This window comes from Hordeum vulgare, chromosome 2H (assembly GCF_904849725.1).
Source record: "Hordeum vulgare subsp. vulgare chromosome 2H, MorexV3_pseudomolecules_assembly, whole genome shotgun sequence".
Lineage (NCBI taxonomy): Eukaryota > Viridiplantae > Streptophyta > Magnoliopsida > Poales > Poaceae > Hordeum > Hordeum vulgare.
Genome location: NC_058519.1, coordinates 378,089,058 through 378,112,056, shown reverse-complemented (window position 1 = coordinate 378,112,056; position 22,999 = coordinate 378,089,058). Strand labels below are relative to the sequence as shown.

The 22,999-nt window shown below is 42.5% G+C and overlaps 1 protein-coding gene across 2 annotated transcripts; it reads right to left on the bottom strand.

Annotated features, from left to right (window-relative positions):
- Positions 1–641: 641 nt before the first annotated feature.
- LOC123426344 lies at positions 642–22,308 on the bottom strand. 2 transcript variants are annotated; one of them, XM_045110154.1, is made up of 5 exons: positions 22,262–22,308; positions 14,927–15,135; positions 14,172–14,229; positions 14,035–14,104; positions 642–841 (listed from the first exon to the last, which is right to left on the bottom strand). In XM_045110154.1, exons 2-5 carry the CDS (start codon positions 15,114–15,116, stop codon positions 776–778), a joined length of 384 nt encoding a protein of 127 aa, XP_044966089.1. In that variant the 5' UTR covers positions 15,117–15,135; positions 22,262–22,308; the 3' UTR covers positions 642–775. The 2 variants fall into 2 exon arrangements, with proteins under 2 accessions (XP_044966089.1, XP_044966088.1); XM_045110153.1 differs by lacking the exon at positions 22,262–22,308 and having other exon boundaries at positions 14,927–15,220.
- Between the last annotated feature and the right edge of the window lie 691 nt (positions 22,309–22,999).

Sequence of the window (22,999 nt, the reverse complement as noted above, 5' to 3'; positions counted from 1 at the left end):
CCTTTTCGAACTAACCTTCTGCGTGAGAGGAGTTATGGGTTCTCGACGTCGTGGTATCAGCCGAATCTCTTCAAACGTCAGCAATGGAGCGGCGCGCGCCCGAGTAGTCTGGATATGCACCGCGCTTGTTATAAAGGGTCACTACAAGAAATAAGGTCAATTATGACTCCCTATATTGGTCATTGATTTGTCATTGTTGTCGATTTTTGACTTTTTTTGACCAAATTTACAACGTCAACAGTTGGCCGTCAAGAATGAACAAACATGACCTTTCTAAAATTTTGATCGCAGGTCTCTATCGACCAAAATTTTGGTTTGGTCATTACCCATTTGTGCGAGCCACGTAGGATCTGACATGACCAAGCTGACGTGGCATTGCTAGTGACCAAATGAAATCATCATAAGTTTCAGATCCCTGTCCACCAATATAGCTGCATGAGCGTGGCCCAATACCTATTTTACTATTAAAAATGTTTGATTTATTTGAATTGAAGCAAAAAAAATTTGCTAGAAGCACGCATATCTCAAGATAGGCCCATCATAAATAAGTACAACAGAATAAAAGATTGCAAATAAAATATATATTTCATTTCAGTAGCATATCACATCAAATACAATACATCATCCACCGACTCCACGCATTAAGGTTCAACGCCTAACAAGGGCACATCAAAATAATTTTATATGTACATAACAGGATACTTCTGCAAGTGCAAGTGCACAGAAAAAGGACCCAACAAATACACAACCGCACATAAAAAGAGTTCCACAAAGATTAGATGAGAACCAAAAGTTTCTTCTCATCCTCTTCCTCTGCACAATATGCTCTTGCCATTGCCGCCTGCAAGAAGAAAATGATGGTAAGGCTTTCAGACCAAGGAAACTAGTAAAATTGCACGCACGATAACCAATGATAAAACAGTAGAAAATTATTTCTCACTCATCTAGTTATGACTTATGATGTATATATATATATATATATATAACCCAGGGTGAAGAATAAGAAATTCTTCAACCTGGTCGGTCGACCGAGCTGGACCAACCCAGGCCTCCATCGTGTGGTGGTGTAACTTTACCCGTTTTTCTTACGTCGCCTGAATATTGTGGTTCCTCCTTTTACTTCTTTTTTTTCTTTCTCATGTTGTTCCATGTATGCCCACTACCAATGATTGTGTGAAACGATGGGTCTTTGTACATGATAATTATTTCAAACTGGAGCTCCACTGTTTTTTTGTTTGAAACTACATGATAGTGATCCTACTTTATAGTGAAACTTACTAGGAAGTTGGGAGATTGTTCCTTGCTTGTCAAGGTCATGATGGTGTTGAGTCGTCAACACCTCTGCGTTCTCTTTGATTATGATTTTTTTCAGTTTAAGGTAGTGAAACTAGAAAATCCTCAAGTGTTATATGTGTGTGTGTGTTGGTCGCCTCTACCTGTTTATTGGCAGACTTCTAAGAACTGATATTCTGTTTTCAGGTGTCTGTTTAGGTGGATGTTAGCTAATATATGAGGGGTACAGAATAACATAATAATTAATACTACCATTGAACTATTATACACAGTCAAAAAATATCAGACAAAAAGTAAACCCAACGTCGAAAATTGGTACTTGCCAAACAACCCAAAAGTCGTTGTCCTTTCATTTCTGCTAGAGGCCCAGTGAACTAAGTCAATCTAAAATATTCATTAATCTAGCCAAATATACCTATTATGTAGGAACACACTATTATCCATAAAAACAGCTAGCAAAGCATCTGCTACTTATTCTGTTATAAATTACGGCAGTGTGCCGTACTAACACGCACAAAGTTGGACGACTAGCTATTCACACCCATGGTGCTCCTCTGGTTCATTTTAATTGGTAGTGTCAGAGCATTGAACATACACAAGCATGATACCTCTGTATTAAAAGCATAGAATGCAGTTTATATATACTAGCATTTCCCAAGCCAAGGGAGTTCTTCTAACAGCTGGGCCAGTCTATATATACCAGCATATAATCGTAAGATAGATCTTTCAGTGTGATCGTATTGACTAATCGTAAGATAGATCCTTGATAGTCCAGCAATCAGTAATCTGTAAAGATCTGAAACCAGGTTCCATGATAATTATTTTAACAACTATGGTCATACCAGCTATCGTGTAATTGTAAGATCTATATTTGTACAGGCGATGATAAAAAAATCTTCAGGTCAAAACTATGGTTGTCCCATCGATTGTGCGAAACGATGGGTCTTTGTACATGATAATTATTTCAAACTGGAGCTCCACTGTTTTTTTGTTTGAAACTACATGATAGTGATCCTACTCTATAGTGAAAGTTACTGGTAAGTTGGGAGATTGGTCCCTGCTTGTCAAGGTCATGATGGTGATCAGTCGTCAACACCTCTGCGTTCTCTTTGATTATGATTTTTTTTTCAGTTTAAGATAATGAAACTAGAAAATCCTGAAGTGTTATATATGCGTGTGTGTTGGTCGCCTCTACTTGGCAGACTTCTAAGAACTGATATTCTGTTTTCTGGTGTCTGTTTAAGTGGATGTTAGCTAATATATGAGGGGTACAGAATAACAGAATAATTAATACTGCCATTGAACTATTATACACAGTTAAAAAATATCAGACAAAAAGTAAACCCAACATCAGAAATTGGTACTACTTGCCAAACAACCCAAAAGTCGTTGTCCTTTCATTTCTGCTAGAGGCCCAGCAAACTAAGTCAATCTAAAATATTCATTAATCTAGCCAAACATACCTATTATGTAGGAACACACTATTATCCATAAAAACAGCTAGGAAAGCATCCGCTACTTATTCTGTTATAAATTACGGCAGTGTGCCGTACTAGCACGCACAAAGGTGTTCAATAAAGTTATAATACTATTATACTATTGTCTCATTAAAAATAGTTTCAACGTTTGTACTTGGATACTATCTGCCCAGTAATTTTTTCTAATTTTTAGATACCTATAAACGTAGTCTAACAAGTCTTGTACACGCACCAGGATTATTATACCTAATGATAATATACACAAACTCCGTTACTACCTTTCTATTTTAACACTTCTACTCACCATACATAGCTAGCTGACAACTATTCTAAATACTACAAAGAGAGAAACATCCTTACACTGGTAGAAAAAGAGGCTTCCGTCCAGCCCCATAAGTCGCGACACTGTAGGAACCGCGACTAATGATTTCTTTAGTCGCGGTTCGGCAGACGAACCGCGACCAAAGGCCTGGGCGAGGGCGCTTGGTGGCCAGCTGGTGCACGTGAGCCGCGACTAAAGGTGCCCAAAGGCCTTTAGTCGCGGTTTGCCATGCCAACCGCGACTAAATCTCCTCCCCTATAGATACCAGTTCAGCACACTCACTTAGCCATTTGGTGCCACTTCTCTTCACAAGCTTCACAAGGGGGTGTAGGTTTGCTTTTGGTTCCTCTTATGCACACAAGGTGTTTGATGAAATGCCCCAAGAGCGTGAAACAAACATGATATGAAGTGTTGGAGCCACACTTGAGGTTCCTCATTTATTTTTTCCTCCTCGATCGCGGTTAGCAACTTGAACCTTTCATGCATGTGTGTCATTGATAAAATATGCATGTGTGTTGTTCATTGTTTAATTTCTATTGTTTATAGCTAGTTAGTTTAACAAATGCATGATGGTTAATTATATATTTTATATTATAATAATGCAGATGAATCGGCAATGGATGTACGGTAACCGACTCTCCCGCGAGTTCACTACGGGTTTGAAAGATTTCCTCGTAGTGGCTAATGCGAACAAGCAGAAGGGTTTTGTTATCTGTCCATGTGTTGACTGTAAGAATCAGAAGGGTTACTCTTCCTCAAGAGAAGTTCACCTGCACCTGCTTCGGCACGGTTTCATGCCAAGCTATAATTGTTGGACCAAGCATGGAGAAAGAGGGGTTATAATGGAAGAAGATGAAGAAGGGGATGATTTCATGGATGAAAGCTATCTTGCTCATTTCGGTGATACTTTCATGGAGGATGCTGAAGGTGAAGGGGAAGGTGAAGGGGAAGGTGAAGGGGAAGAAGAGGCACGTGATGAGACCGTTGATGATCTTGGTCGGACCATTGCTGATGCACGGAGACGCTGCGAAACTGAAAAGGAGAGGGAGAATTTGGATCGCATGTTAGAGGATCACAGAAAGTCGTTGTACCCCGGATGCGATGATGGTCTGAAAAAGCTGGGCTGCACACTGGATTTGCTGAAATGGAAGGCACAGGCAGGTGTAGCTGACTCGGCATTTGAAAACTTGCTGAAAATGTTGAAGAATATGTTTCCAAAGAATAACGAGTTGCCCGCCAGTACGTACGAAGCAAAGAAGGTTGTATGCCCTCTAGGTTTAGAGGTTCTGAAGATACATGCATGCATCAACGACTGCATCCTCTACCGCGGTGAATACGAGAATTTGAATGAATGCCCGGTATGCACTGCATTGCGTTATAAGATCAGAGGCGATGACCCTGGTGACGATGTTGAGGGCGAGAAACCCAGGAAGAGGGTTCCCGCCAAGGTGATGTGGTATGCTCCTATAATACCACGGTTGAAACGTTTGTTCAGGAACAAAGAGCATGCCAAGTTGTTGCGATGGCACAAAGAGGACCGTAAGTCGGACGGGGAGTTGAGACACACCGCAGATGGAACGCAATGGAGAAAGATCGACAAAGAGTTCAAAGATTTTGCAGCTGACGCAAGGAACATAAGATTTGGTCTAAGTACAGATGGCATGAATCCTTTTGGCGAGCAGAGCTCCAGCCATAGCACCTGGCCCGTGACTCTATGCATCTACAACCTTCCTCCTTGGTTGTGCATGAAGCGGAAGTTCATTATGATGCCAGTGCTCATCCAAGGTCCGAAGCAACCCGGCAACGACATCGATGTGTACCTAAGGCCATTAGTTGATGAACTTTTACAGCTGTGGGGCAGACCTGGTGTCCGTGTGTCGGATGAGCACAAAGAAGAGGAATTTGACCTACGAGCGTTGCTTTTCGTAACCATCAACGATTGGCCTGCTCTTAGTAACCTTTCGGGACTGTCAAATAAGGGATACAATGCATGCACGCACTGCTTACATGAGACTGAAAGTGTACATTTGACAAATTGTAAGAAGAACGTGTACCTTGGGCATCGTCGATTTCTTCCAAAAATTCATCCAGTAAGAAAGAAAGGCAAGCATTACAACGGCAAGGCAGATCACCGGCCGAAGCCTGCGGAACGCACTGGTGCTGAGGTATTTGATATGGTCAAGGATTTGAAAGTCATCTTTGGAAAGGGTCCTGGCGGACAATCAGTTCCGAAGGGAGCTGACGGGCACGCAGCCATGTGGAAGAAGAAATCTATATTCTGGGAGCTAGAATATTGGAAAGTCCTAGAAGTCCGCTCTGCAATCGACGTGATGCACGTTACGAAGAATATTTGCGTGAACCTCCTAAGCTTCTTGGGCGTGTATGGGAAGACAAATGATACAAAGGAAGCACGGCAGGACCAGCAACGTTTGAAAGACCCTGATGACCGGCATCCGGAATGGTTTCAAGGTCGTGCCAGCTACGCTCTGACCAAAGAAGAGAAGGTCATCTTTTTTGAATGCCTGAGCAGTATGAAGGTCCCGTCTGGATTCTCGTCCAATATAAAGGGAATAATAAACATGGCGGAGAAAAAGTTCCAAAACCTGAAGTCTCACGACTGCCACGTGATTATGACGCAATTGCTTCCGATTGCTTTGAGGGGGCTCCTGCCGCAAAATGTTCGAGTAGCCATTGTGAAGCTATGTGCATTCCTCAATGCAATCTCTCAGAAGGTAATCAATCCAGAAGTTCTACCACGGTTACAGAACGATGTGATCCAATGTCTTGTCAGTTTCGAGCTGGTGTTCCCGCCATCCTTCTTCAATATTATGACGCACCTCCTGGTTCACCTAGTCGAAGAGATTTTCGTTCTCGGTCCTGTATTTCTACACAATATGTTCCCCTTCGAGAGGCTCATGGGAGTATTAAAGAAATATGTTCGTAACCGTGCTAGGCCAGAAGGAAGCATCGCCAAGGGCTATGGAAATGAGGAGGTAATTGAGTTTTGTGTTGACTTTGTTCCTGACCTTAAGCCGATTGGTCTTCCTCGATCGCGGCACGAGGGGAGACTAAGTGGAAAAGGCACGATCGGAAGGAAATCAACAATATGTATGGACGGCCATTCTCTGACTGAAGCACACCACACTGTACTGACCAATTCCAGCTTGGTGGCTCCGTACTTTGAGAAACACAAGAATATTTTACGCTCGGACAACCCGGGGAAGCCTGAATCCTGGATTAGGAAGGCCCACATGGAGACTTTCGGCAGTTGGTTGAGAAAACATTTAATGAATGACAATGATGTTGTAGATCAGCTGTACATGTTGGCCAAGACACCATCTTCGACTATAACGACTTTCCAAGGGTACGAGATAAATGGGAATACATTTTACACGATCGCCCAAGATAAAAAGAGCACCAACCAAAACAGTGGTGTCCGCTTTGATGCAGCAACCGAGAATGGGCAAGAGGTCACATATTATGGTTACATAGAGGAGATATGGGAACTTGACTATGGACCCTCCTTTAAGGTCCCTTTGTTCCGGTGCAAATGGTTCAAGCTAACAGGAGGTGGGGTAAAGGTGGACCAGCAATACGGAATGACAATGGTGGATTTCAACAATCTTGGTTACCTTGACGAACCATTCGTCCTAGCGAAAGATGTCGCTCAGGTTTTCTATGTGAAGGACATGAGTAGCAAACCGAGGAAACGGAAAGATAAGAAAACGATCAGTACATCATGCGATGATCCAAAGCGCCACATTGTTCTTTCAGGGAAAAGAAACATCGTGGGAGTGGAGGACAAGACAGACATGTCAGAAGATTATAATATGTTTGCTGAAATTCCGCCCTTCAAAGTGAACACCGACCCAAGCATTAAGTTAAATGATGAGGATGCTCCATGGATACGGCACAATCGTAAGCAAGCAGGGACACAAGGGAAGAAATGATGTGTAATAATTTATTGTACCAAACTTTGTTGAATGGATCATGTGAATTATATTACCCGTGATGTGTTTGGTGTCCATTTTCGAATGATTCGAGATACCACTGATGATACATGAAATTTGGAGTGATTTAGTCATACTCCTGCCTAGGCGTATAATATGCATACTCGTAGTCTTCATAGCCGCTGTCGTCGTTGTACTGGTAGTCGTCGCCTTCTAAGTTGCCGCCGTCGTCGTCGCTGCTGTCGTCGCTGTCGTCGGGCGGCGCTCGTGGCTCGAACTGAGGGTAGCGTAGGCGGGGGATATCGCCGGCCGTGATGTAGTCCATGACGCTCTGCAGAGTCCGGCCGTACCACCATAGCCGACGGCCGGCCTCGTGGAAGTTCCCAGGAGGCAGACCGTCCTCCTCATACCTGGCGAGCGCCCTCTCACGCCGATTGATGAAGAAGGCGTCCCAAGTATGCTGGTTATCGGGATGCCAGCGGGGATTCATCCGCTGCTCCGGCGTGAGGTCGAGGTAGTAGTGGTTCGTGATGGCCGCCCGGCGCGCAGTACCCTGAGGGACGGGAGGGACCGGCACGCCGCCGGCGCTTAGGCTCCAGCCGGTGGGGACGCGGTAGCCCGGTGGACAAGGGTAGTTCGAGGCGCAAAGCTCCTCCACCTGCTGGTAGGTTAGAGTGGGTGCGGTGGAAGCCATGAGAGAGTGATGAGAGATTGTAGAGATGTGATAATGCTGGCCAAGCCGGGCTACATATATGTAGTGAGAAATGGCGGGAAAAATGGGAGCGGGAAGACAGGAGGCGGGAAGAAAGTGGCGGGAAGAAAGAGGCGGGAAGACAGGGAAGAAATGGCGGGAAGAAGAGGAATCCAGAGCTGGTCATCTAACCTTTAGTCCCGGCTGGTTGGTGCAACCGGGACTAAATGTGGTTTTTGTGTCATCTAAGAAAACTGTCGGTGGGATAAGGACGTTTGAATTGAATTAGTTTTATTTTTCTGAATTTTTTGATATATTATTTGTATTTTTAACATTTTGAATTGAATTAGTTTTATTTTTCTTAATTTTTTGATATAATTTTTGTGTTTTTAACATATTGAATTGAATTAGTTTTATTTTTCTGAATTTTTTGATATATTATTTGTATTTTTAAGATATTGAAAAAGAAAAGTATTTTGAAAAATACCTTTAGTCGCGGTTGGCCAGACCAACCGCGACTAAAGGTCGTTGCGCGCGGGAACGAAAAAACGCTTTAGTCGCGGTTGGTTTAGCCAACCGCGACTAAAGGTTACCTTTAGTCGCGGGTCGCCTCCCCAACCGCGACTAAAGGGGGGGGGAACGCAAAAACCCGCCAAAAACCCTTTAGTCGCGGTTGGGGAGGCGACCCGCGACTAAAGGTAACCTTTAGTCGCGGGTCGCCTCCCCAACCGCGACTAAAGGGGGGGGGGCTATAAATACAAGGGCCTGCCGCCGTCTTCTCCGATTCTCTGCCGCGCGCGTCGAAGGCCTGCCGCCGTCGCCCTCGCCCTCGACGCCGCCCTCGCCGCCCGCCGTCGCCCTTGCCCTCGACGCCGCCCGCCGTCGCCCGCCGTCGCCCTCGACGCCGCCCTCGCCGCCCGCCGTCGCCCTTGCCCACGTACGCCGCCCGCCGTCGCCCCTCGCCCTCGCCGCCGGCCGTCTCTTGTCCGAATTGCACTATGAATCTTGCGATTTGGCAAGTTAGATGTCCTCTAATCGATTTGGCAAATTTTAGTTTACGTGGCTTCTAGGGTTTTAGATAACACTAGCCACCTACGACTTATTGCTAGATTAACTTTGCGGAGTATCTGTGGGACGAGACTTAGTTAAAAATCTCTATCCCCACACTAATCTTTGTCAATACGCGTGACCCCGTGCAGATCATCATCTACATGCCACTTCGTGTTTGCGAGAATTCACTATTCTTGACTATGAGGTTGTCCAAATAACTGGTAGCAAATCGTTGACAACCAAAGTCAATCGATTGTCAGAACTTTGTAGAAAGCTATATCATGCCTCTAATGAACGAAGCCGAAGTAACACTTGAGGGAAGAAAACAAGAACATCAAGTAAAAGATTGTGTCTAACATAATAGATTTATCTTCTACTCGCACAATTTTATTAAGCACTAGAACTCATCTAGTTCCTAATTCTTTTTAGCAATAAATGAAATTCATCACTAAAAACTTTGTGCAATACCCTCATAATCACATGTGATCTAGATTGTAACCTGCATGTACTCATAGAATTGCTCATGATGTCACTGTTTTGAAATACAGTAGAAAACAAAAGAAAAATAGCCCTACGATCAAGGTCCTGGATCACTATGAAGATGCATATAAGGTTAGATCGGATCTTTACCAACTTCGAGATGCAGAGGAAGAAGAGTTGGTGTAGGTTGTTCTTGATGTCCCTTGAACAGTCCACAACAACCCCTCGAACAAAATATCAAAAGCACAACCTCTATAGATTGCAAGCATACAAACTTCACGATCCGGACACCCTCTCCCACCCCTTCCTCGCCCCCTCCTTTTGCCACCGCCCTTTCGCCACCGCCACCGCCACCGCACCCCTTCTTCACTTAATTAATTTGTTTTTACTACATGTTTTCAGGACTGACATAATGGCGGACGATAGAGCTGACCCGATTATGGACAACTATGATCCGGACGGTGAAGCACATATGTTCGGCATCATAAACGGCGATATTCTATATGTGCCGACCGGACAAGATCAAGAAGATGATATCTCTTCTTATCTGAACCTTGACGGTGAAGATGAAGGGCGCCGTCAGCAAGATGATGCCGAACAAACGTCGATAAACGACGATCTTCAAATGGAAGTAGCAACCACCTCCGGCGCCGAGGTATATATATACATTGAGCCTCTGGTGATACAAACTAACTGATTTGAATAAATATGTGTGTACTAACGCGCGCGACTCTCTTTCTTATTTTAGCCCTCGGCCGGATCGTCGAAACAATCGAGTACGTCGTCAAAGCGTGGCGCAACCAAGACGATGAAACAAGGAGAAACATGCACCATCGAGGTTGTCGACAGTGCAACCGGCAGGCCGCTGGAGCCCCGCAAGAACGCCACCAAGTTTGTCAGCCAATGCGGAGCCTTTGTTAGAGACAACGTCTCGATCACCGTCCAGGAGTGGAATGAGCCAAAGAAGGCACGAAATGCTGGTTTCACTTTTGTCGATAAGAGAACAAAAAAAGATTGCTTCAAGAAGCTTATGGAACATTTCGTTCTACCTCCGGAATACAACAAATTCGATGAGGAGGGTAACAAGATTGAGGAAAACAAGGAGAGGAGGAGGCTAGTCAAACAGTTCGCTCTTCATAAGATGGCCGACGCATTCCGGAAATTCAAGCAAAATCTAGCCCATGACTTTGTCAAGCAGAACAAGACTCCGGATTTCAAAGGACAATATGAGAAACTGAAACATGATTGGCCAGAATTTGTGAAGCAAAAGAAATCGGAGCAGTTCATTCAAATATCGAAAAGAAATAAGGAAAATGCGGCTAAGAAGGAGTACAATCATATTATGGGGCCAGGAGGGTATCGCATTTGGGTGCCTAGGTTGGAGAAGATGGAGAACGAGCTGAGGGCGCGAGGAATCCGTCCAGGTACGGAGGGATGGGACCAAAGGGCCAAAAGCTGGTGGTACGGGCATGGGGGAACGCTGAACCCGGAGACAGGGGAGTGTGTTTACCGGGGCAAATTAATTAAACCCACCCAAGCCCTTATTGACGCAATGAGGGATGCTCAAGAGGGGAAGATCAAGTTCAACAGAGAGAACGACGTGCTGACAAAAGCCCTCGGGAATCCTGAACACGGAGGACGTGTACGAGGCATGGGGAACATTCCATGGAAAATAGGGTTCCCCCAGAACGATGACCCGTACGGTTACAGAAGCCGTAAGAGAAAGATGGATCGGGAAGCAGATGTTGTGGCGCGGTTGGCATCGGAAATGGATGTGATGAAGAAAACCGTGAGTGTACTATTAGCCGAAAGAGATGTAGCTCGGGCGCAGCATGAAGATCATCCAGCGGATCTCGGAAGCCAGCAGCGGAGAAGCAGCGTGGCTTCCACGGAGGCCCCACCAGCTGGTGCAGATGCACCGACGATCGAAATTACTGCACCGGAGCCTCTGGTGGTCGAAATTACTGCACCGGAGCCTCCTCGCTACCCCGTGGACGATATAAAGGAGATGAAAGAATGTCATCTGTATTATCCTATCGGGAACATGTCCATGAAGGTAGCCATCGGCAGTGCTTTACCATGTTTACCTGGAGCACTCCACCACAACAACCCCATTCAAGATGGCTATGCTCGTGTCACGGTGGAGGACATAGTCCAAGGGTTTGAGGACCTGGAGATTGACATTGCTACACCTGAAGGGGAGAAAAGACTTGGAGATGTCAAGCGCCATTTCATTCTATGGCAAAAGAAGTTTATCAAGTTTCCAGGCGAGGCGCCAAGGACAACAAGTCCACCCCCCTACGGTGGTGGTGGTGGCGGTGGCGGTGGTGGTGGTGGTGGTGGTGGTGACGGTTCACCTACACCTCCGTCACGTCAGCCGACGCCCCCCAGTCCACAACGTCCGGCGGGTGATCAGACGCCGCCCCCAGTCCTCGTCCGGCGGGTGATCAGACGCCACCCCCCAATCCACCTCCGGCAAAGAAGCAGAAGCAGTCCTGGATTATTAACCCGGACCCTTATGTACCTAAGACCACAAAGGTACCGGAGCCATCACTGAAGCCTCTCCCCACAAGGCCTTGGGAACGTAGTGCCGAGGAAACTGCCGCGAGGGCGGCTGCTGATCATGAGAAATGGAAGGCGGACTGCAAGAAGAAAAGAGAGCCCGAGCCCAAGCCAGTATTTTCTGATGAGCAAAAGAAGTGGGCTAAGTCATTTTTGAGCACACCGTCCCAAGCCGCGAAGAATCTGCCTGACGACTATGCACGTGAACTTCGTAGGCAGGCACTCATGTTGAAAGAGAAGAAAGAGCGGGCGGAGAACCAGGAGAACAAAGCCTTGGAGGAGGCCGAGAAAACGGAATTAGAAAGTAAAAAAAGCGGGAAACGAGTTGCCCAGCTCGGGGATCAAAGTAAACAATCGATTGCCCCGCTTATAGTGAAAGCCGCCGGTCCGGATGACCCCGATATCATAGCAGCTGCGGCAGCACATGGATTGACTGTAACGAGTACCAGAGAACAAGCGGCCAACTTAGGTATTACTCTTCGTGAAATGTTAGGCCTTGATGAGGCGCCAGTGAAGGAGGTAGTAATTACATATGTGAAGAATGGGCCTCTCGTCGAGCCTGCGCAGGAAGAGGATCTACCTCCACAAATGAAAGGTCTGCTGAAATGGTACAAGGGTTACATAAAAAATAAAAACGCCAAAGATTATATTTATGCGGAAGTTAGATATGAGCATCACTTCAAACATTACTATGTACAAATTCATGTGAGTGAATTGTTCCAGCTTTTCAATCTGCGCGAGCTCGACAAATCTATCATCAGTTGCTACGTTCCGTAAGTGATTTATTTATACCCCATCTCGTTCATATTGCCTGCACTATATATATGTCGTAACTATATTGTTGTGTCCGCTATTATACATGCAGAATGAAGATTAAGGAATGCAGAGTAAGGAACATCCATGATGTTGGGTTCATTGACCCACACATCGTTAATGGATATGTGTTGGAGCATCACCCCGCCGACATGGAGGTAGACTTGTGGCAGTTTCTTACAAAGCAGGAACTCAAAAGTGATATTCTATTTCCTTACCATTTTGGGTGAGTGTTTCTGTCTTGAGCACATTCTCTTTTGTTTACTCCATGCATGGTATGTGGCCGGCTAATCGATGAGTTATGCATGACGTACTGTGCATGTATCGTGTCCGCAGGTTCCACTGGATTCTGCTAGTAATTAAAGTTGACACCTCAGAATGTCTCGTCCACGACTCTCTGAATATGGATCCAAAGCTTTGGGGCGGCATGAGAAGAATGCTGCAGAAGTAATTATTTTCATTCATTTGCGCTCTATATCGATCGGCCTATTTCGTTCATTTCCTAATATCAAGTAACTAATAACTCTCTTGTTCATTTAATTTTCTTTGCCTCGTAGGGTTTGGAGACGGTTCGTAGATACAAAGGTCGGTGAATTCAAAAAAGAGCTAGAATTCAAAAGGTCAAAGGCTAAGAATGGTGGGGATATTCAGCCAGCGGGGACCAATCTATGTGGATACTATGTCTGTGAGATGATCCGGAGATACACCTCTGAGCGGGTTCCGAGTGATACCAATGCTCAGCGGAATAACCTCCGGGTGATGCTTAGTCCAGAAGCTCGCTTCCGACCACTTCAAGAGGAACTAGCTGGATGGTACAGGAGGGAAGTCCTCCATCGTAAAGGAGAACACCATTACGAGGACGTAGAACTTTATATGCATTAAATTATGTATGGAAACTTGTTCAAAATTGTATATGGTCATCCGATGATATTGAATATATATTGTATATTCCTCTTGAATTCTTTTTGGTTCTAATTTCAAATTTGTTTGAAATTGTACATTCATATGCATGTATGTAGTACCGTAGAATATGTGAAACTCCTTCAAAATTAAAATAAAGCACAAAAGAAATAAAACAATACAAATTAAACAGAAAACAGGTTTAGGGGGGGGGGGGCGCTAAACCCTGTGGCGGCCTTTAGTCGCGGTTGGCCAGAAGAACCGCGACTAAAGGTCCTCCGCCCCGACGGCCGCCTGGCGCCCACGTGGACGGGCCTTTAGTTGCGGTTCTTAAGCAACCGCGACTAAAGGGGGGGGGCCCTTTAGTCGCGCCTATTTGGTCGCGGTTGCGCAACCGCGACTAATGGCAGTTGCGAACCGCAACCAAAGGCCCTTTTTCCACCAGTGTTAGGTTATCAATCAGACTAAATTAAATTATGAAGCCTCGGTGCTTGCCTCAGATGAGCAGGTAGCCGGATCCATGGGCGCTAGAGTCGCTGCAGACGGCGTGTTAAGCCTTCTCCTCCTACACATGCGACTGAACTATTAGCGAATACAGGAGAGGCGCTGCCATCATCACATGAGAAACCTACAAGATAGACTTGTGTTGTTTGATTGGGTGAGCGCTTTCTTGTGTGCTCTTGCGTGTCACTGGATGGAAACATCAAACATGTGTAAATGAGTGTGTAGTACTGCAAAAGGGAGAAGCTGGACTATGTATTATCATCATTGAAGAATAAAACTGAAATAAATCTTCACTCTCACCCTCTCGTTCTCTCTTTTCAATGAATGAATATAACATGCTAGCATATCAGTATTCTTATCATGGATCTTGAGGCACAGGACGAACTGAAAGGACTAGACATTGCGTGCGGAATAAACAAACATAACCAAATTTACAGCTATTTATTTATATATTTCTATCAATTTTGTTTGGATTCTTAGTTCAAAACCTGAACCTGTAGCTAAAAAAAGAACAACATTGAAGCATACGGATCCAAGGTAGACACCTAATTCTGATGCACAAACAGAGGGTGGTATGATATGAACATTATATAATCACGTTCTTAACAAGATTTCTACATAAGATTTTGCACTACCACTCCTGCATCGGCACAGTATGTATGTTTCAAACAGGGTCGCCGAGGAGCATAAAAGAATGAAGATCCGTCGAGGTGGAGGAAGAGCTCGATGCTGGCAGTGTGGCTGCCGTAAGTTCCAGCAGGCTCAGCATGCTGACCAGGGAACTGGCAGAGCGTACGGGGCATTGGCGACAGAGCTAGCGAAATAGATGGACTAGGGTGTGGCGCTCTCGTAGACGCAGAGCATAGTTCCTTCCTTGGCAAACCTGGTGGAGAAGGAAAGACGGGGCCGGCACTGCGGTAGCGAAGATGGCGATGAGAGGAGCCAACTGGGCCGCCGCTCCCCGTCACCCGGTTAGCCGTGGCTAGGCAAGCAGCTACCGACGCGCGTCGTCGCAGGTCGCCAAGGTCTCCGGCCGCCGCATATTGCTGCCGCTCGATCTGGCGCTGCTCCATCTTGGTTCCGCGCGAGGACCATGCCGCATCGGCAACGAGATGGCATCCGCAGGTGCCGAAGTGGGGAGGGAGGCGGCTGTGAGCATGTGGACTAGCGAGGGGAGGGAGGTGGCTGGCGTTAAGAATAGATTAGTTGCTTATTAATTAAGCTGATTAGGATTAAGTTAATTCCTAGATAGGTTACTTAGTCCTCAAGCAACCATGCACTTTCTTGACTCTCAAGGAAACTATGTAATAACTTGACCCTTAAGTAACTTCAAGTTACTTGACTCCCAAGCAACATGTGTACTTCCGCCCGGGTATAAATACTCCATTGCTATCATTAATAAAGACTAATGAATCATTTTTCATTCATCTCTCTCGTTCTTTACTTTTTACTTCAAACACGTTATCAGCACATACACTCTACCTGAAAGAAATTGCATGTGAGAAGTCTCCATGCATGCGTTGGTGGCACCACTGTCCATCTAGCGCTCGTGGCGGCGCCTTGATGACGTCGCTGGATGCGTTTTTATGGGGCGTCAATCAACGTTATTCGGTGACTATGCGACAGAACAACGTTTCCACGACATGGTAGTACGGTAAGAGATAGTCCTCCATAAGCAAATCGAAGGCACACACAAGCACTTCCGCAGGAGGCGAAACAACGGCCACCACCGCGGCACCAGCCCCGGCCGGCCTCTCCGCATGCCGTCGGCGGAGACGACTAGACGTAGTGAGAGCGACGACGGCGGGCTGCGCACGGCTGCAAGGTTGGCTGCGACAGAACGTCGGGCATGCATCGGCATGCATGCAAGGCCATCACACACTCACGTAGAAGATAAGCATTTGGGGAAACCTTATCCCTTCGGTAGGTTTGCAGTTTGGGATTTCCTAGTTTATTATTAACAGAAATACCCAGCCCTCAGGCTAGACTCTTATGTCTTCCTAAATTGCATGAAATATAATTATGTAGCATCTACATCGTGAAATATCATTTGAAGCATCATGTCTTCATATATTACATAAAATACAAATTATTAAATTGCATCTATATGTATTACCACGGTGATACTAATTCAAAAGAATGTTTTGTGTACATTTATTCCTTCGGAATTTAAGACATGCGTGTTCGGGACAACAATTATAACTTTGCGATGGAAATTAAATTCTCTTCCAAACATTGATATAAACTAAAATAAGAGTTATAAAGTGTCATACTTAATATGACTTGCGCAAAATTTATTTGTGAATCACAAGGTATTGATGACATCTACTACACAATTCATAGATTATTCATCATTAGTGTGAGGCCTACATCTTGTCATTTTAACTTGATGATTACCTTCAAAGTGCTCTTCGAAATATTAATATTAGATGTGACTATCTCAAGATATCATAAGGTAATACTGACATCTACTGCATAATTTTGCAGATTATTCACTATTACTGTGAGGTCTACATCATGTCATTCTGACAAATGACTACCTTCCAAGTGATTTTCTTAAAAATAGCATAACATAAGGTAATAGAACTATAAACATCTACTGACAACAGTGAGACTATGTTTTCTATTACTCCGAGATTGACACCATATTGGTGATTATCTTCAAAGTGTTATCCTATATAAATTGAGGTCAACACATATGGCTATATGGCATCAGCCATACTAGAATTTGCTCCTCCGAAGCATTTATTGTTGTTGTTTACTAAAATATTTTACTCTCATAGTAAATATTGTTCTTGCACACTTTGCTTGAATATGCAATAGGAAACTACAGAAATATTTGCATATACGTATGATTATCTTCTATTACATTGAAAAAATAGATGAAAGTGGAGCCTACGTCACTATTTCTAATTATAGTGTCAGCCATCCATCAAGATGGATCCCATAATTTATTGCAATGATTAATTGTCTCAACATTTCACAAGTTCCACGTGACATCATGGTTATAATTTCATAGTGACTAACCAGTGTTAAACATGCAAGTCTATACGTTTTGGCAGTGAATCTAAAGTCACACACTTCCTCAAGAATGTAGTCCAAACATTAGCAATAATTTAATCACATGTGTTATATTGAAGGATACACCCGGATTCACCAAGGATCACCTTGCCATGATTGTTATCAAACAAATCATTTATTCATAGATGTCACTTACTTCTAGAAGTAAATTAAATAAATGCATTAGCATTTTCAAGTAACACATGCCTGACATTTCCAAATACAGTAAGTACATTTTAGGTGACATTATTTATTGTAAGATGATTTACGACATCAGTCGTTGTATCCATCCGTGGTATTATTGCCACTATAACTCCACCTTCGGAATATGTGTCATGGCTATTCTCTTAATTGCTAAGTATATTCATATGTATTTCATGTGTCACCAAGTTCACTTAGTTCTCAAACTAAGTACATAATGGACGAATATTTATTCACCTTGAATATTTCCTTTAAGAGAAACATGCTACCATGAGCACATTTGGAATGATCACCCAATAATTTTTCAAGGCCTCAAGTCTATTGCAACTTAGAATTTTGGTAGTTATAAAATCAACTTTCAGTTGAGATTTTATGATCAGATATTTTTCATATTTGAAATCGATTGAAAATCCCATAATAAACTTTCCATCCTCTTATGATGGTATTACCATTCTCATGGTAAAGAAACATGTTATTTCTTAAAATCATCATATTCACCCAACGAGTGCTTCAAATATTTGCTAGCATTGAGAATACTATGCAAGTCAATGGTTACAAAATAGAACCATGAGGAATTCAAAGTAAACTAGAGGCTAAAGACAACCAATGACATAATTACTTTTTTAATTGGTAATTGATCATTTTCAAATGATCACAAAGAAAACTCTCAAGTTTGTCAAATGTGTGGTTACATAAATATCATACATATGATTACCACCGTCAAACATATGGTCAAACCACACCATAAATTTATTAAGAAGGCAAATAAGTTCATTGGGATAGTTGAAAATTTGCAAACATACAACCAGGAAATATCCTCGTAAATGATTGTTTCCAAATCTTCATCAGAAGGAGAACCAAAAATATAGTGTAATAAAAGAATGATCAATTCCTTTATGCCTATGATATGTTTGCATAATTAATTTTGCAGTAATATGGGTGACCTCATGGAATATCCTAATTATTCCCAAAATAACATTAGCCTATACTTGTGCTACTACATGTAGTGTAATGTCCAATATCCTATTTATTGGACATTATATTTAATAAATTTTGAATGTATGAATCAATTCATACTCAATATTGTTGCATACACAATGATTTTCTAAGTATTAATAAATTAAATATTAAGCTTAATAGCCTTAGCCATCCTGATTTGGGGATGATTAGAAAATTATTGACAATTCTATTGGTCACAACTTAACAAGTTACAAAATTTCCCAAATCATCAGATTTTATGTGCACCACATGTGCCATAGGGGAAATTACTTTAAGGAACTCTCACCTTACAATTCTAAATGAGCCAACTCATTCTTCCTTGAACACATTCAGAAGATATGTGCATTACTCAACCATTGTGTGGTATTATATAGATACTTCATGGTACTCATGGAAACATTTATAAAATGATTTCCAGTGTGTCTCTTGTCACACAAACCATGAATGATATAACTAAATTAATTGCTCAAATTCTCAAAGTAAGAGCAAGCTAGTTATCCTAAACAAGGGATAAATCCATTCGAATGGACAACTTCGTTGAACTCATTTCACAAGCAATGTCTGATTATACCTAATACTTTATGTACATACACATAATGGTTTAGTTCAATATCTTATCAAAGATAGTGAAATTAATAATATGACCAAACTTACAGAATCGTAATTTACTAGCCCGATGCTAGACAAATACGGCATTACACACCATAAGTATGATCTCATACCAACTGCATAGCATACTACTTTCCCCTTGTAGTAATTACGTGGAAATCAACAAAGTATTTCCTATCTGCGATAATTCGGTTACATACCGATATCACCACTCCAGCATACATCAATGGGCTCTCACAGAAATTTAGGGAACTATATGAGGAATAAAAATTTATCCGTCAATTAAAATTATTCACAGCACGTATGCTGATTGCATCAGCAATAAGGACATTTCCAGCATTAGGGGGATATTAGTACCACAAAGAATGCCGAGAAATAAATTAGACATGTTATTGACATTCAGTCCTTATATCCACGTACTCAAAGAATCCGAACAAAAAGTTTAGAATCACATATTTGCAACTCATTGCAAATCTTCCACATACATTTACTGATGACAAAGGTGTCACTCAAATTTATATTCCCGCAGTAAAGTGTGAGAAAGAATGGAGGTACCTGATAAACCACTCGTCTTCCCAAATGAGAGCAAGAGGGGGAGAAAGCTGACATCATGAGATATAATCTCGCATATGCTTCCGCGGAAACAGAGGAAATCAAATCCTCAACCAGTAAATGTAATTCAACATCAAGTTGAAAGACACCTCACTGGATGGTCATCATCCAAAGCCCGACATAAATGTGCACAAATTTTTTGGTGTCGGGACATTGAAACACCTTGACTCCACTGTTGTAGGAAATCACAAGGAGTTAAAAGGAATAAATACATTTCCACAAATTTCATCGATTCCTCTAGAATCATATAACATAAGTCTACATTTGTCGACATATATTTCTTCTAAAGATTGCTAAAACCTTTTGGGCCCTGAACCAAAATCCATGGTAGAGTGCCTCTTGTACTCATATTGGTTCACATAAAAGGAAGCAAGTAATGAAGAATAACACTCGCCAATCAAAGAGTGGTATTTACCACAGTAATACCTACTCCTCATAAGTATATTCCATATGGAATACTAAAAACTTCTCATTCATAGAGAAAGTGAATGAGGTGGTGAAAAAGCGAGGCTTGTAGCAAACGGGTTCACGCAGAGACCCAACATCGATTACGATGTAACATACATTCTTGGTATGAGTGGAACTATGTTTTGATAATAAATACCGTTGGCAGTACAAATAATATTATCCATGCAGTTAATGGATGCAGTGACTACATACTCATATGAGTCACTCATTTCGGAAATCTATATTAAAGTCTCTGAAGGGCTTCATTTCCGAATCCAAAAACAAATCGCAACATGTATTGTGTAAAACTTCCTAAGTCACTCTATGACTAGAAATAGTCGTCAATCATATGGTACTACCGACTAGACGAGTTCCTTCTTCAGAGGATTACTCAAAGGATGATGATTGTTCATGTGTTAATAAAGGAATCCCAAAATTTGATTCCCTTACATCACCTCAATGTATATCGATGATTTCATCACCAATGTCTCTGCAAGACATAAACATACACAAAATCATCTCAAGCCGGAAAATTTGGATTCAACCAAATTTAGCTTAAGCTTACAACTTGAGCATTCTCTCAAGAATACATATCAGTCTACATATATCCAAAACATATACGAGAAGTTCAGTGTAGATATATCATAACAACATAAGACATGTATGGCCATACTACCTTTGATAGTACATACCTAGGGTTGATAATGAAGTCACATAAAGACCTGAAGTTCTATATCTCACTAATGTCAAAGCACTCATATGATTGCAAACTATGTCAGGCCTGACACCATATTTGCTATGTTTGTTCAGAGTGCAAGCCCCAACAAAAGTTACATGCTTGATATATGGAATATCATCTTATATCTTAAGCTCACAATAAATATTGGACAATTCCATCAGGAAATACAAGATATGACCATGATGCGATATGATGATATTGGCTCTTTATTTGATTCCAATGACGCCATATCAATGACTAAATTTGTTGGAATAGCCTCCGTATGGAAGTCATCTAAATGGACTTTAATGGTTATTCCCACTTATCATTCTCACATAATTGCTTTATCTAAAAGCATTACACAATATGCATGGCTTGGCAGAATGATTAACCACACTCAAAATCATGTGGTTGAGATTCATCAGAATCACATAACTTGATTTATCAAGATACTTCCACTTGTGTTACTCAATACCTACAGGTTATATGAAGAGCAATATCATAAATCACATTGCTCGGAAACTACTTATCCTCATGGATTATAGAAAAGTGAAAAATAATTTGCAAACAAAATCATGTGAAAATCCAACAGATTATACACAATCTTATGTTCATATCAATGAAATTGGTATGAGACATCCTCCATATTTGCAAAGTTCAGGGGGAGTAATCTCCCAAACTATAACCTATTAACAATCATCAGATTGCATATATTGTACTCTTTTCCCCTTGATGAGTTTTTCCCTAATGGTTTCTCATAAAAGGTTTTTAACGAGACAATATAAACACAAATGTTTGTGTATGCCATATCATTTTCTCCTTATATTTTTCCCACGGGGTTTTAAAGGAGTTTTCAATGGCATGTCAAATGCACTCTTTTCCCTTATGAGTTTTTCTCTCAAAAGTTTCTCATAATGGTTTTTAATGAGGCAATATCTTATCAAAGATCATATGTCATACTTCCTATTTTCCCTATTGGGGTTTTTAAAGGAAGTACTCAAGACATATCAATTGTTCTCTAAACTCACCAATGAGTTTTCTCCTTCTTCAAAGGTTTTTCTCATATGAGTTATCAAGAGGCAATAATCATTATATGTTGCATCATTTTCTCCTTATTATTTTTCCCACTCGGTTTGAAGGAGTTTTAGCAACATGTCTGCACAATTCTCCTCATATTTTTCCCACAGGGTTTTTGGAGGAGACTTTCAAGAATATTCAAAGAATTTATCAGGATGATGCATATACTCAAGAAGAGGCGTTGTACAAGGGGAGTGTTAAGAATAGATTAGTTGCTTATTAATTAAGCTGATTAGGATTAAGTTAATTCTTAGATAGGTTACTTAGTCCTCAAGCAACCATGCACTTCCTTGACTCTCAAGGAAACTATGTAATAACTTGGCCCTTAAGTAACTTCAAGTTACTTGACTCCCAAGCAACATGTGTACTTCCGCCCGGGTATAAATACCCCATTGCTATCATCAATAAAGACTAATGAATCATTTTTCATTCATCTCTCTCGTTCTTTACTTTTTACTTCAAACGCGCTGCTCCATCTTGGTTCCGTGCGAGGACCATGCCGCATCGGCAACGAGATGGCATCCGCAGGTGCCGAAGTGGGGAGGGAGACGGCTGTGAGCATGTGGACTAGCGAGGGGAGGGAGGTGGCTGGGAAGGATTGGGAGAGAGATGGGCAAAGGGAGAAGGCGTGGCTGCGGGAGTGCGTGACTTGGATAGGGTTTTAGTTCAGGATAGAGATTAGAGAGGCGCGCCGATATGGGTTGTGTACTTGTGGGCTCGCTCTCAAAATTTTGCGTCGCCGCGTAAGTCACTCGAAAATTTTCTTCTCCGCGCACATTGGTTCCATTTTTGGATTTTGGTTTCTTTTTTTTTCCTCGATGGCTGCTAGTGGACCTACTCTCGTGTCTTGTGAGCCTAGTTTTGATGGATGATTGAAATTATGAAACCTTCACGGATAAAAATTGTTCCATGATATCTTCCGTTTATGTTATCATTAATCCATCCTAGATTAACAGGTTTTCTCATAGTGATACCATGTCGTCGGTCCCAAGCTAGCCACATGCACAGAACACAGGTCAAAAAAGTAAATCAACGGTGGCATGTGTGGAGGGGGCAAATCTAAAATGACCTCCGTAATGGAAGCCAATAATAGTTGGGGTTGAGCCACAACATACTCCTTTTTTGATCGATTAATCACTCGTAACTATGGAAATCTCACTCTACTCCTTGATTTGTGTTGTCCAAGGAGGAAGAAGGTAAAATGACCAGAACTAGAGCTCGTCGGCTCGCGTC

Coding starts and splice junctions, on each gene's coding strand:
- LOC123426344 (XM_045110154.1), bottom strand. CDS start 15,116: ATGGAGCAGCGCCAGATCGAGCGGCAGCAATATGCGGCGGCCGGAGAC. Junction 14,105..14,171: donor AAACAACACAAGTCTATCTT/GTAGGTTTCTCA, acceptor TCGCATGTGTAG/GAGGAGAAGGCTTAACACGC. Junction 842..14,034: donor CGGCTACCTGCTCATCTGAG/GCAAGCACCGAG, acceptor TTCTTCTTGCAG/GCGGCAATGGCAAGAGCATA.